Source organism: Onychostruthus taczanowskii, unplaced genomic scaffold, assembly GCF_017590055.1.
Source record: "Onychostruthus taczanowskii isolate IOZ18803 unplaced genomic scaffold, ASM1759005v1 scaffold46, whole genome shotgun sequence".
NCBI classification, from domain to species: domain Eukaryota; kingdom Metazoa; phylum Chordata; class Aves; order Passeriformes; family Passeridae; genus Onychostruthus; species Onychostruthus taczanowskii.
The window spans coordinates 1005634-1020588 of NW_024502125.1; the positions used below are offsets into that span (position 1 = coordinate 1005634).

The window sequence follows — 14955 nt, forward strand, 5'->3', positions numbered from 1 at the left end:
ATTTTGCTGGTTGTGTTAAGAGAATTACTGTCTGTTTGAAATTAAGCACCAGCAAATATGATTCATAGTGAGAGAAACCTCTCTTTTGGTTGGAGTACAGACCACCAAGCATGAGAGAACTGTTCAGCAAACCCTGTTATTCCAGGCTGGTCTTAGTCACGGGAGAGAGATGGCACTTGTAGGAAATTTGTATCCCTTTGAAGACTTCTAACAGAAGTTTTCTTCTCTGTTTATTCATACTGACTATAGTTAAAATTCATATTTACAACCTAGAATCTAAAGAAAGTATGAAAGGTGTCATCTAAAAATTCTATTGTTACATGAAAAGCTCCCATGTAGTGCCCCCTAATTTGTCTGCAAAAGGAACACAGCATGCTATAGCATAGTTGTCTGATAACGAACATGGTAGTGTATGCCATTGATATTCATTAGCTTCTTTCAACAGTTTCCAACAAGGATTCATGTGGATATACTGAATAGAAAAGACTTTATTTTGATCACGACTGCAACATATTTACATTGAAAAATTACCATAAATTTTAAGGCTACCATGGTGGATGTTTCTTCTAAGAATTTGAACAGATGATTCCTGTGCTGCTTCACTTCTTATTGTCATAGTTTCTTACTTTTTTGCTAAGGTATGGTGCCACAGACTTATGCCTTATGGTGAGTTCTTAAAATAGTAAATGAGAGGATTTTGCTCTTGCTTTTTTAGTTACTTGGCTTTAGCAGATTGCTTTTCATGTTTCCTTTGTTGGTACCCCCATATCTTCTGCAGTAGTTCCCTTCTGTGATCATCCCTTTCCTCAGAGAGAATCTTCCCAGAGACACATCTTTCAGGAAGTTTAGCAACATAAAATCTCCATCTTAAGTGTCTGCTTGCTGGTTTGTAATCAATATAGCTTAGTGACACTGTGCCCTCCAGTCACCTATATTGCTATCTTGCCAATAAGTTCTTGCTGAGACTGCAAGCTGAGCCATGTGGATGACATGATGAGGCTCTTCCCTAGCTGGTGTACTTTTCTGGATACTCCATGACATGAATTATGAGAACAGCAAAACCAGGAGGATTTCTCAGTAGGCAGGATCTCTATAAGCTACATTTTGAATGTTCCCCACAAGAATTCAAAAAAACTTAGTAGCATCTGAAAAGGCTTTCAATTATTCTGTGAATTATAGCAGAAGTGTTTTTAATCTTCCTTCTTAACATACAGCTGTTAAGACATTTTACTAGGATTCTATATGCCCCAAGAACAAACCTATGCATATTTCTGCGCCGATGCCATGAAATTTGTTGCCATGGAAATATCAAAACCAGCTTATAACTAAGAACAGGCAAACCCTTTCATGCAAAATAGTATCCAGCCTCAATTTCCATTCAATAGTCAAAATGAATTGTAGCCATTTTCGTGCTTTATAGTGGCTTCATAGCTTTGTTATATCATTAAAGTCTTTCAACCACTTATATCCAGTGCACACAGGTTCCAGATCATCCATTTCAATGCATGATTAGGGCACAGAAATTCCAGCAGCATCTCTGAGAAATCAGACTAAACTAAATTATATTAAATTATCCTTACCATTCTTTGCCTTTTCTTGCTGCCTTTGAATTTATTGGCAAAGAAGAATTTTCTAGATTAACTGGAGAGCAGACTGAAGTACCTTCTTTCTAAACTTTAAAATTTCAGATTATTCATGGCTGACATGTAGAGTACACTCTGAGGATTAACTGAATGGAAACCTTCCATTCAGTTAATTTAAATTAACTGAATGGAATTTAAAAAGAGCAACAGCATCTTCCAACAGAGAGTGCCTTGGGTCCTGCTGTCGGAACAGCTTCTCCTGCTGGAGAAAAGAAGTTGACCTCAGGCAAATAGCTGTGGGAGAGCATGTAAGGTAGTGTTCACAGGCATGCACATCTTCTCTTCTGGATATAAATTTATTTTACTGTCATGAATTTCACTATGTTTTCTAAAGTTAGTTCCTTCGAGTTAAAGAATGAGCCCTATATTTGAATATCTCTGTCTCCAGTTAACATATTTCTGGATAACTGTGCTATGAGACAAAACACAAAATCAAAAATAGATATAATATCCATAACTGAAATGGTTTATAGAGAGCAATTTGAAACCAATGCACAGAATTACCTCTTCAAGAAATATATTAACAAAGGATCATTAATAGAATTTGTCTATATATATAGCTATATCTTCTTTCTATTATTTAATTAACATGATGCTTTTCTGTTTATAGTATAGATTTAAACACATAAACTTCTATCCCCTGATGAGCCTACACACAAATGTTCATACTGAATGAGTTCCTAGAAGAATAAAACTGTACAGAACTGCCAAGACTGGGTCCTTTTAAGGTGAGAGGTTAGCTGAAAAAAACCCATTGATTTTAACACATTCCAGAGCCTAAAGGCAGAAACTACTGAACATTGAAAAGCTACACTGCTCCTCAAAATTGCTGAAGTATCATTTCTTATTTAGAGATACAAATGTATAATTCAATTAAAAAGATGAGGCATTTTGAAAATTACAGAAAATTGCATTTCTGGTTGTTTAAATGATAATTTGCCTGTTTAGTAAGTGTCTGTATACTTTCATCAAGAAGAAAAGCAAATGCTCTTTCACTCTGACAGAATATGATAGAGAAAGTAATACCCGGAGAATTACACAGTGTAAGTTGTGAATTAACACGATGTAAAAAATATGGGGTTCAATAAAGTGTATTTCCATAAAGACATCCAAGATGAAGTTGTCATCAAAACAACCAAAAGTAGCGTGGGGTAAAATTTTCCAAAATATTAATGTAATTTACACTGCTAGTCTTCTTTTTAAGTCAATGTTTACTTAGAAATAATACTATCTTTTAAAAGAAAATTTCTTTCTCATACAAATGTTATAAAAATAGGACTTACAATTCTAAATCAGAAAATTCCATTTTGAACATTTCTCTTTGTAGCATAAGCACTTTTAAAGTGAAGATTTTGTGTCTGCATTGCTACATAACTCTATGTCCCAAAAAGAAAGATTAATGGATTACTCATATCAGTTTTTTCTGCTAGATTTCCTTGCAAAAAGTTACTAATAATTTATTAATAACATGGTCACATACTGGTATATAAGGAAAGATAATTGGGAAGGAATTTAAATTAAAACAGGAATAATAAAATAGAAATCAGAAGTTAACAGGACAGAACACTAGAAGTCACCAGTTTGAGTCACTGTGTGACTCAAAAACTCAAAGCCTTTTTAATAAAACAGATATAGGCATATTAAGGGATGTAAGTATATGAAACAATATATATTTACTGTTATAAAATGCATTTTTCATTTAGATGCTTTCTATAAATCAATTATTCTTACCTGTTATAGTTGCTTTGTTAATAGATGGTTGGCTACACATTGGTGATCTTCTGTTAAAAAGGAAATGAAAAAAGGTTTAAGCCTGAAAAATGCACTGATCACTGAATTCTTGAACAATACAACAGAAAATATATTACCTGGGAATTTATTTGGGAACTTCAGGACAGGAATATTTTAGAAACTTACAGGTTTATTAAAAACCTGCCTAATCACATCTAGAGCAAATGCATAGCTTGAAATGTGACTTATAATACAATGACATTCATTTCTTTGGAATGCTAATTACTTCTAGGTCTCGAGATGCATGCTTTGGGTGAGGGAAGTAACTTCTCTACATTTGCCAGTGTAACTAACATTAGTGTTAACTGTGATGCTGTAACATGAGTGGAGAGAGATAATATTTATGCTGCCTAACTTATAGTTATGAACTACTGTGTATAGGTAGGGTATCACTACCTTGAATGAGTGGAGTTCTAGGTTCAGATCATGCAAGCAGATCTCAGTGAGCGCAGCTGTCTGCTCACTCTGTTTCATTTGCAATACTCAGACTGTGCCTGAATGGTCATCTTTGAATGATCTTAGACATATCACTATCTAAAATCACATAAGGTGAAAAAACCTACTCCAGGTTTCTGCAAGGACAACAATTGAAGGATCAATTAGAAGGCAAGGAAGCTATTGTCTCAGCCACCAACTATAACATCTTTAGGGAATTATAAACTTATTCCTCATCATTGTTTTATGCAGATTTGGTGGCACAGACTGAAATCTATAACTCCCATTTGTCTCCTAGCTTACATTAAAAAAGTACCACTGCAAAAAGTTCAGTGGCCAAAAAATGACACTCACTTGCTGGGTGCCCGGTCTTGTAAATTGGTTAATGCAGCAAAGTTATTCCGGACAGTACGCAGGCTGGCCAGAACCTGGAACAAAAAAAGTGGTTTCAGTATCAATTTCTGCACAAGTGAGACTGATCTATCTCTGCTCCACTGTGGTGAAAAAAAAATGGAAAGCACGTTGCAAAACCACTGCAAAAGTTTTCCTGGGCACGTTAATCTGGAACCTTTGGCTATTATTTGACAATAATACGCCTGTAATACAAAGGCAGTAGTTTACATCTATTTTTTTGTTCCCCTCACAAACAACTCATTTTCTGTCTGAAGGCAGGCTGACTTGCAGGGGAGGAAAGTTCTTTTTAAATAATTCTATTTATTTCTTTAAAATAACAAGAAAAGCATTTGAGTCTGGAAGATAATAGCCCATTCAACTCAAATATTTCATGCATACAAAATAATCACAAAATCTTAATTTGCAGTTCAGTCCCCATAAACTCCAAAGGACAAATGGAATGAGATTTTTGAGACTGCTAGGAAAGGAAAAAAGCAAAAATGTCTCCTCTAAGAGGCACAGTTGATTTAGGGACTTAGTGCAGAAGGCCAGAAAAAGAGGAAGTTATCCCCTGAGAATGCAGGAAAAGTCTACAGGCTCTTACAAGCTTTACGCATTGGAGAAGACAACATAGATTAACTGCTTCCTTTCTGGACTTAACTTAATGCAAGATAGCAGACAGTGAATGCAGTGAAGTGTCTTCAATTATAAGTGGCATAAGCACTCTCTTCTGAAGGCAGCTGGGCAACATGTAAAAGATTTTGTGCCATGTGAGGGTAAAACGATGAACCTCTCTCTCAGGAGAGAGGTTGTTCAGCTGATGTCAGAGAGGAATTGTGAGTTTGTTGGGGCTAGGCTGGAAATGGGAGAAAGCAGGAACACTAATCACTGGTATGTCTTTGCAGAAGTTGTAGATTTTTTTTTTCTCAGCCCAGACTGGGCTGGGTTCCTGGTGAACCCATCTGAAGAATAACAAAAGCAGCAATGAGAAGCTGGGTTTCAGAGATCTGAGTTGAGGAGTGCACAACCCTCTTTTCATAGCACCTTAAATGTATACTGGAGGTAGGAAGTGAGTAGGACACTGAAGAAAAAAAAAGAATAAACTAATGAAAGTTTGTGACAGAAAGTATTTAAGAATTAGCAATGACTGGCAGTGGTCAAACTATTGGAGGTAAATTCCAAAGAAGTTAAGATAATAAAAATATATTTGGCTAATTAAATAGTATTAATTTTGCAATATTTTTATTTCCAAAAATCAGGAAGCAAACAGACTTATTTTTAATTAAGCATGGATTGAAACCAATTATATATGTCATCAAATCTGCATATTCAGGGTGCAGTGAAGATTTCAGAGTATTTCATAGAAGGCCCTTGCTTAATATTTTCTCTGCTAGTAAAAGATGATGGTTTTATTCATAATAAGGATTTGATTGAGTCTTATAAACACTGAATCTCTTTTCGATATAATGGAATATATAATAAAGTATTTAATTAATATACTTTTAATAACTTATTATTTGACCAAATCAACCTGCATAGTGTGGCTGAAGCTGCTACATAAGTTTAGATGTGACATATGTGTTATATATATATATGACATATGATGTATATAATATGATATATAATATATATGATATATATCATATATATAATATATGATATATTGTATATATTATATATTATATATATTATATTCTTATAATATTCTTATTTTACACTGCTGTGTGACTCAACCTTTTTCTTTCCATTCACCTTCAACCACATATGACTTCATAATTACAGTAATTTGACTTAAATTCCTATCTGTTTTGGAGTAAAACCCATCATCAGGAGTTCAAAGAAAAGCAATGTTAATTTTTCATACTTTATAAGGAAGCTCTCTTGTGAAAAACTGTGGCTTTTTATTCTGAATAATAAAGAATTTTGAACTGGTATTTTATAAACCAGAATCTGAATAGAAAAAACAAACCTGGTTTTGTAAGGGAACATAAGTGTTCTGGGTAAAATTTATCTCATTTCTAAAAATCTCATTGTATTTTATTCATAAAAGATGTTCAAGTGGAGAAATTGTAATTTAAAAAATGACAGAACAGGAATCAGAGATTTGTCTTAATCAAGAATGCCTGCTACAGTATTTGGAAGAGATCAAAGGTGTTTGTCGTGCTGTGGCACTTCAACTTTTCAGATAATCAAAAAGTGCTAAGAGAGGTATAGTTAACAGAGTGGGAGGTTTACGACTTTCTGTTGAAACACTTTTCTTGTTTCAGGCAAACATATATAATATCAACAACAGAAAACAACTGGTTTGGCCATTTTGTCTTTAAATTACAAGGCCACATGAGAAATATGACAAAGCCGTTCCTACCTGAGCAAATGGTGTCACAATCAAGTCATCTCCATGTCTGAAAAAAAAATAAGCAGAATTGTGAGTTAGGTATCACCAAAAATTTGCTGCTTTAACAGAAAGAAAATCAGGTTTCACAATGCAGTATAGGTAATACCAGTTTTCTTCTTCTTCAGTTACACTTTATTATTGCTCCACACATATTTTGAAAAGCAAGTATCAACTTAGTTATTACCCAACTGCCTTGCAAGTCTATGGGAATGTTCACAGACCAGCCTCTTTCTGTGCTGTGGGTATGGCAGGTGACTGACCATCCGGGATTAATCTACAGACATGTCACCCCAAAGGATAGAGGTGAATGTTCCAAAAATGACCCTGTGGAGGGTTGTCACCAGGCTTGTGAGGACAGAACAGGTGCTGGGAGGCACATCACAGATGAATAAAAACCTACTAAAACTTCCAAACTGACTGAGACTTCTGCAGTTATAGGGTCTGTGACCAAGGATGTGCTGTCACTGTGACAACCTCACCTCCACGGGAGGGATGCATGGACAAGGTGCCAAGATGGCCCACTGTAGGACAAAAGGCAGGAACAGAAAATAGGATTCCTACTCTTCAGCATGAAAAACTACTAGTTGAAATGATTGTCAAAAACTACAGTCCTGTAAACACAAGTAGACAGAAGGGCACAAAAGTGGCATCTGCAGCACTGAGGATATAGAGTCAAAACATAGGGACATGAAAATTTTAGCATTTTTAGTTATCCTATCCAGTACATGGCAGCAATCAAGGTGAAAAGACATTTTCCAAAGGCAAAAAGCCAATATGTTTTTAATTTTCTTGTACTTCCCTGTAGTGAATTTATCATAAGTAGCAAGTTCCAACTTCTAACAGAAACTACCATTGATTTGGTGCTATTTTACTGTTATTTAAGTTTAAGCATAAAATATGAGTTTTGAACATTGGATTTGAAGTCCATGAAAATCTAATCAGAAAAAGGGTGATAAATGGAGAAATGTGACTTGTGGTTGATTTGCTACAACACTATTCCTATAATTTGCATACTGTCCACAAGACAGCAATGGTTTGCAGGTATTGCAAGAACCTAATTAAAAAGCAGTATGTGCAATCTGTACAGCAGTACAATCAGTCTGTAAGGATGAAACAAAACTCCCCAATATTCAAGATCATCAGAATATTTAATAACTCTGTAACCATTTTTATTATGGTTACACTCTTTTATTCCTTTTGTAATAGAAGAATGGATTTTTAAACACCCTGTGGAAGAAATCTGCACTTTGAACATATTCTTGGCAGGAGTGGTTGGAATAGGGTGTTGCTTCAGGTGAAACCAGACTGGACAGAAAGCATATAAGCCTGACTCTTAGAACAAATCAAAATAAACGTGCCCTCCATAGGAGGAACTCAGAGGTATTAATTGCTCAGGGAAGCCAAATCCAGTCGGGTATAATAGACAACATGAATCAGCCCAGAGCATTAGCAGGGGAGTTAATGACCAGCTGGGTTTAGTACCTCTTTATGTTTTCATTGAGTCAGGAAAACATCAGCAAATGCCCTACACTATAATTTTAGATAAGGGTTGCTTAATGAATTACACAAAGGCTTTAGCAGAAGATAAGCCAAGTGCCTTTTTTTCTTTTTTCTATCCTGTTCTCCACTGAAAGAGAGTGTGACTATGCTACTTCACTTCCAGGAAAATTATGCTTTTTGTCTTCGAGTTCTGTGAAATGGCATTATCTGATATGTGACAGCTGGCTTAAATGTTTCTCAGTAGTCCTTTAATTTCTTATCTTTTATAAAGGATATTTTTATTATTTGCATAGAGCTATTCAATTTTTTGCTTCTTTTTTGACATTTAAAGGGGGCCCAGTTCAGAACATAAAACCATTTTTTTAAACAGCACATTTGAAAATTATGAAAGGACAGAACTATGAAGATGAAAATGTTTACAGGTAGCAGCAGTGCTGGACAAAGAACAAAAATTCAATTGTTTCTACCTGTAAATAAGACAGTAGAGACATGAAGATGGTTCTTTCTATCATCTGTCAGTGGCAAACACTCTGAATGCCCAATATATGACACAAATGCACAAAATATTCACCAGTGCCTCAAAGTACCAGACAACTCCTGAAACATAGTCACTACCAGTTAATTTCAGATTGGCAAAAAATATAAAAGTAAGATTGTCCTCCTCAAAATCTCTTGTGGGATTCTTTATTGTAGATGGTACTTCCTCTCCTTCCCATTTAGTCCCTGTTTGCCACCCTGTAGATGCTGAGGCACCCATAAAAGGCAACAGCTACAAGATCCTGGCTTTCTGTCCTGGAGGATCTTTTATTCTTTTATGTAAAATAATATGATCCCACTTTTTTAATTTTCAAACTTGAGTTGTTTCTGGACTGCATTTCATTAAAGAACACTGATGTCATACTGTAGCTTGTTATTCTTTAGAAGGGGCATGAATAAGTAGTAATTTAATGTACTGAAATCAAGCCAGGACTTAATTTTCACTTTTCAAATCCCCCTCGTGTCAAGAGCAGCAAATTCAGACATTATTATTATTTTGGTGAATCTGATACTCAAAGTACAGATATCCCCAGCTTTTGCAAAATAGTTAAGCACTCACCAAACCACTTGTACTGCAATGCAATCATAAAAGGTGGTGAGCAACCTTTGATCCACATTGGGTCAGAAAATGTGGACAAGGTGAGAGGGTTCAAAAATAGAGCAGACATGTCCAAAGAAGCTGTGGTAATTTTAATACAGAAGAGCAAGAGCACTTGATTCAAAATGCCATTGACACACAGTGTACTACAGTGTGATAAACATGACAATTTATCCTTTCTAGATGACATGAAAGCTGATGGGTGATTTGTTCTGGATTCCCATCAGAAGGGTAGTGCCACTCATCTGTATACAGAAGCAAGTGTAAATACTGCAATGTCTCAAACTTCTAAATATAGACAGAGGTATTAGCCTCTAAAGCTAGAAGAAATTGTTCACATCAGTGTTACTTAACTAGAATGCCTGGCATATTTGTTCACATCTTCACTTTTCAAAGGAAATAGAGGTTTGCAAACAGAAATTTTTTCACAGACCCTCCCAAAATTTAAAATGATCAGTTCTCCACCACCAAAGAACATTGCTAAAACATGCACCAGCCCACATGAGATTAATGATTGTTGCACAAAACACAAGCAAAATTCTCTTTAGCAGACTGAATATTACACACCACATTGCAAGCTATTAGCCACAGGAAAGTGGTGAAGCCTAAACTTCTGCAAATTTCTGACTTTTTCTTCATAACATTTCCTATATGACACTTGAACTCACACCATATAACTAAGGCTGATCCCCACCCTGAAGAGGAGATGAAAGTTCTCTATTAAGTCAGAAGCTAGTTGAACATGTTCAGTACAAAATTCTGCTATGTTTCCTCAGGATTTGCCTCAATTTGTCTCTTCTATCCCAATCACAGAATAGTAATTAACTTTTCCCCTAATAATAAGGAATTTAGAGATGCATGGACAGACAGAGAAGCAGGTAGGAAGATTAACATAAGGATAAGACAGGGTGACTGCATAAACTTTACTTCATAATTAAACTGTCATAATTTAATATAACATCTAATAGAGAAGTAACTAGAGAGATGTTCTGCAGACCTATCAGGATACACTTAAAAAATAGTGGATGTTCTTTATAGTGGTTAGAAAAAACTCATTATATCTGTTAAGGAGAAGGAAATCCCAGGCTTTAGAAACCACAGGGAGACTGAGCTCCTGTGGAGCTCCATAGAGAAGGTCCTCAAGGTTTGTCTTTCTAAAGGCCAAACACAGATTAAAGATTTTCTAGGTCTTTCTAGACTTTCACATGAATACCGACTGAGTGATCTTGAGGACATGCATTGAAGTTATGAGGTATAAACAGGATCAATAGGAGCTCTGCCTTATATAAATAGAGGGGAGAAAACATACAATACATATTTATACCAGTTTGCCACAAATGTACCAGTTTAAATTATGATTTTATTGGTTTGCAACACTCCTCCCCTTGAATCAAAACCTTACTTATATTCTCAGAAGAAGTACTGGCTGAGGATGCTGGTGAGGCCTTAAATCCAACTAGTATAGTCCATGTTGTATTCTCTGGCTAAAACTTTGGACACAGACCATTTGAAAGAATAAAGCTGCCAAATGAATTGAAAAGCCCAAGAGGACAGTGGCTGTACGGAATCCCTGAATGAAGTTCCACATCAAGAGCTGAAGCTTTCATCACACTGTCATATGAAATTACTCCATTTTTAAAGAATTGTATAAGCAAGAAGATGGACACTAAGGTAGTCTTCTGTTTGGGTCAGAAAATACATGGCAGCTGCCTTTTGCAGTGTAAACATCTAGATTTGGATTAAACATTGCAGCCACTCATTTCTGTATACAAGGCTGTATACTTACTGTCCAATAGTGTGTCTCAGCTTAGATGAGACATTTGCATTTTGTTTACACATATACTGGAACACAATTATACCACAGACAAAACCACAAATGAAAGACAGAGAATAAGCTGATGGAGTATCCTAATTGCCAGGATTTTCTTTTCTGTCCCAATAACATTTCACAGTTGAAGCCAAATATGCACCCACAAAACATATGAATTAAGTATGCTGAAGTATTCACGTTGCTCAGGTTCACATTTTAGCAACAATGAAAGCTGATTCTAGATTGCACTCTGATATGGCAATGGTAATGATACTAAGCTGCACTTTGAGGAAAGTGAGCAGCAGAGGCTGCTCCATGCAGCTTGGTATTTATCATCATCATCTACATTTGAAAAATACAAATGGGTTGGTTTGCAAAAGTGATTTTGTGAAGTCAGAATCACAGTGTTCCAAGTCAGCTTATTCTGCAGGAACAGTGCTTAAGTTATATCATCTCAATTTTTAGGCTTTGAGAAAAAAATCTTCTAGCCTTGAGGTAGCTTAGGCCTTGCTCAAAAAGCCAAGACTAAATGAGTGTAAGTGGCATCTCTTCATGTTTTTTCCACATTACAAAATGGGGTTACACCTTTTCCTAGAAAGCCAGTGGGTTATTAATGATTTGCATGTCTTTGAAAGGGTAAGCACAATCTGGGGGATGATTGGGCATCTCAAGCAGGGGATAGATATGACACTGTGAGCAGGCTGGGATTTAAGGTTGAGGGAACAAGCAATTAAAATTGTTATCAGAGCCATGAGCTATAGAGTAGGGGGTTGTTTTTCCCAGAGCATTTTATTTCTGCGAACATCTACATAAGAGGATTGTTAAAAAGAGCTACTTGAAACCACAGAAATTAGACCCTGAATGAAGCAGACTCTCATCAACTATTGTCTGAGTGTTTCAGAACACCACAATTTTCTGTAACACTGTGCAGTTATGTCCTTCTGATACATCTGTCTAATTCAGCAACACAGCTAGCCCTAATTAGTGAAAAAGTATTGCTGTAATATTGGGAGTTCAGTACAGTTAATTTAATCGAGCTTAACCAGATGAAGTAGGATTGGCTCCGAAAAGCCACAGCACTTGAGAAGTCCATTATCCCAGCCAAAAGAATGCTGGTTATAGTAATTCTCCTTGGACTGTCTAACTAAGCAAGTGAGATTTAGAAAGACAGACTAAAGGGAGAAAAAAATTTTTCCAGAATAAATGTCACTTGTAAAAACTTCAGATATGTGGTTCCAAAGACCCCAATTGACTTCATAGGGAGCATAAATCAATTTACTCCACTATGATGTTCATTAAGAAAACAATTCTTGTCTGCCTTACAGAGATCAAAACACCTCAAAAAAAAGTTGAATTATTACATTTGGCTAATACACATATGTTATGTACTAAAACACCTGAAGTTTTCTAGATACAACTTGTATTTTATATAGGAAAATATTTTTTCATGTCACCTTTATAGCATCTCAGGTCCTGAAGTTACACTTGATTAGGCTTGAAAGAAGCCTTTGAATTCTTGAAATCTACCCTGTTGCAGTCATCAGTGCTAGGTTACCCAAACTGCAATCTTAATTCAAGCTGAACTGCATTAGCGCCAAAAGTGAGAAGCTCTCTCAAGACTTGGAAAGACAAAAGGATCACATCTCTTACAGACTACGGAACTGGAAAGGAACAGTGTTAGCAATTCTAAATCAGTGTTTTGATGTTTAATCCAGGGACTATCAGGTAGGTACTATCTGGCTATGTGTACACCTCACTGTGCATTAATAGCTCTCTTTCATAGTGTTCCTACTTTTGACCAGACTAAAAAAAAAAAAAAAGATTTTGCTGTGTGACCTATTTTAGGTCTCAGTGACAGTGATCTGAATGAGGACCCATCAAATCCAGAAGCTTCATTCAGAATTCCAGCTAGATGAGCTGGAATCACAATTGGCTGACTATCTCAAAAAAACAGGAATTATTACTATTTTTTCCCCATCCAATACACTGTGCTGTAGGAACACTACTAGGCTTCTTACATCTACCAGAAAAGTCTCCTAACAGCTTTGGAAGAGTTTGAGGACCACCAGGATCTCTTATGTCAGTCCCAACTACTTTTCTCAGAAGCTTAAACCTTTTCCAAAGACATTGTCTTTTCCAAAGACATTAACTTGTGTAATCTGCCGTAGGAAATCACGTAGGTAATGATGTAGTGGACCATCACAGTAGGATGCTAGCATGATGTGTCGCATAAAAAACCACAGATAACTCAAGAAATCATTTTTATCATATTGGCCTAGTCATCCACCAAGCTTCAATGCTTTAATCCTGTCATTATATAGCAGAACATTTAGATTACAGAAGAATGGTGGGCAACTAACTGAGCAACTGGCCTCTATTAAGTCTGACAGAATTACTCAGTCCTGAAGGGAAACAGAGCATGGCCTTGCCAGAGACCACTGCTGCAGGTGGTTTTCCTTCTGAAATCACAAGGCAGTCTGCCTGGGGGTCACTGAGGCAATGGCAAGGGAAAAGAAGATAAAGCAGTGTGTGGTTGTTTTGTGTGTTGAAGGAGAGGCTGGATTAAGCCAGAGGAGATAGGACTTTGAATGAGGAAAATGCTGGACTCAATCAGAGGAGTCCACTCCAACTCAGCAGTGCCACTATTGGACTGTTCATACAACCAAAATCATAATTTAGCTATATCAAGGCTGAAAAACAAACAGGCTACAGCATAGTTCTGTTTTCCTCTCAAGTTTGAGAAAATTAGTGGCTGGGTTTGCATACATGACTGGAAGCAATCATGTTAGTGCCACTTAATGAGTTACTATTAGTGAGTTTTGATTGCATTAGCTGACACACATAAAATTTTACCTTGTAGCAAATTAAAATAAAATGTGTTTATTGTGCCTGTTACTGCTTTTAATCATCAGGTATTTGGTTGCTTGCTTGTCCCTGTCCCACATGCTTAAGTATTTAAAACTGATATGGGTGTGTTATTCCTGAAGAACAAAACTACATGACTTTTCATGTGAGCCTCCTACTGATGCAGGCTGAAAGATTCCCTCCTTAAAAGAACAGCAGAGCTTCTGAGAACAAGGCACTCATGCAATACAACCAGCCTGAGAGAGCTTGCTATCAGCAAGAGAATTTCAAGGTTTATAAGAAAAAAAAAAGTCATCCCTCAACTAAATTCAAAGGTTCCTAAATGTATGTAACAAGAAACAAGCTGACTTCAAGAAAAATAAGAAAAAAACATCAGATTTTCAGACTGTACACTTTCAGGGATTGAACTCTACAACTAACTGAGCATTAGTGCCATTAAAAGAATTCAGAGCATTCAGTTTGTGCCCTGAAGAGTGGAATGACAGTTAATGTTCTTCTGGGTTTTGAAATAAATTTGACCTCTGCATGTAGGTGACCACTGAGCCAGAAAAACAGTCCAAAAGATATCCCCCCAAAACATTGAAGTCTTTTTTTACAAAGCTGCCTCTCTTCACACTACCCCTATCCTTCAGTACTGCAGGCACACAAAAAGCACATGTCCACCCTCCCCTCCACTGCTGATCAGTGTTGCAAGCCCAGGGTGTTGTGATGCACCTGAAATCCCAGCTAAGAATTGGTTTTGGTACCATATTTTTAAGAACATGCCATCTGTGACTGAAAAGATGTAGGAATTCAGTCTGTTTTGGTTGTAACTTCAGTAATAACTTGTTCTTTTCCTTCAAACATCCATTGTTTCCAGAGAATGGAAGAAAAAAACCTAAAACATTAAAAGTATTTAAAAGAGAAGTGATGTGTTTAACAACTGAGAACTATGTTTGGAAAATTGTAAGGTTTTAGCAATCTTACACAAAACCAATCACGATTCTGT

General features: G+C 36.3%; 1 protein-coding gene across 7 annotated transcripts in view; it reads right to left on the bottom strand.

Moving 5' to 3' along the window:
• PDE4D (phosphodiesterase 4D) overlaps window positions 1-14955 on the bottom strand; it is a 309694-nt gene that overhangs the window by 76258 nt on the left and 218481 nt on the right. For all 7 annotated transcript variants that reach the window (XM_041414575.1, XM_041414580.1, XM_041414579.1 and 4 more), the window contains 3 exons: window positions 6628-6664; window positions 4224-4297; window positions 3375-3424 (listed from right to left, as the gene is read on the bottom strand). In XM_041414575.1, coding sequence (XP_041270509.1) covers window positions 3375-3424; window positions 4224-4297; window positions 6628-6664 — 161 coding nt within the window. The remainder of the gene's footprint in view (window positions 1-3374; window positions 3425-4223; window positions 4298-6627; window positions 6665-14955) is intronic.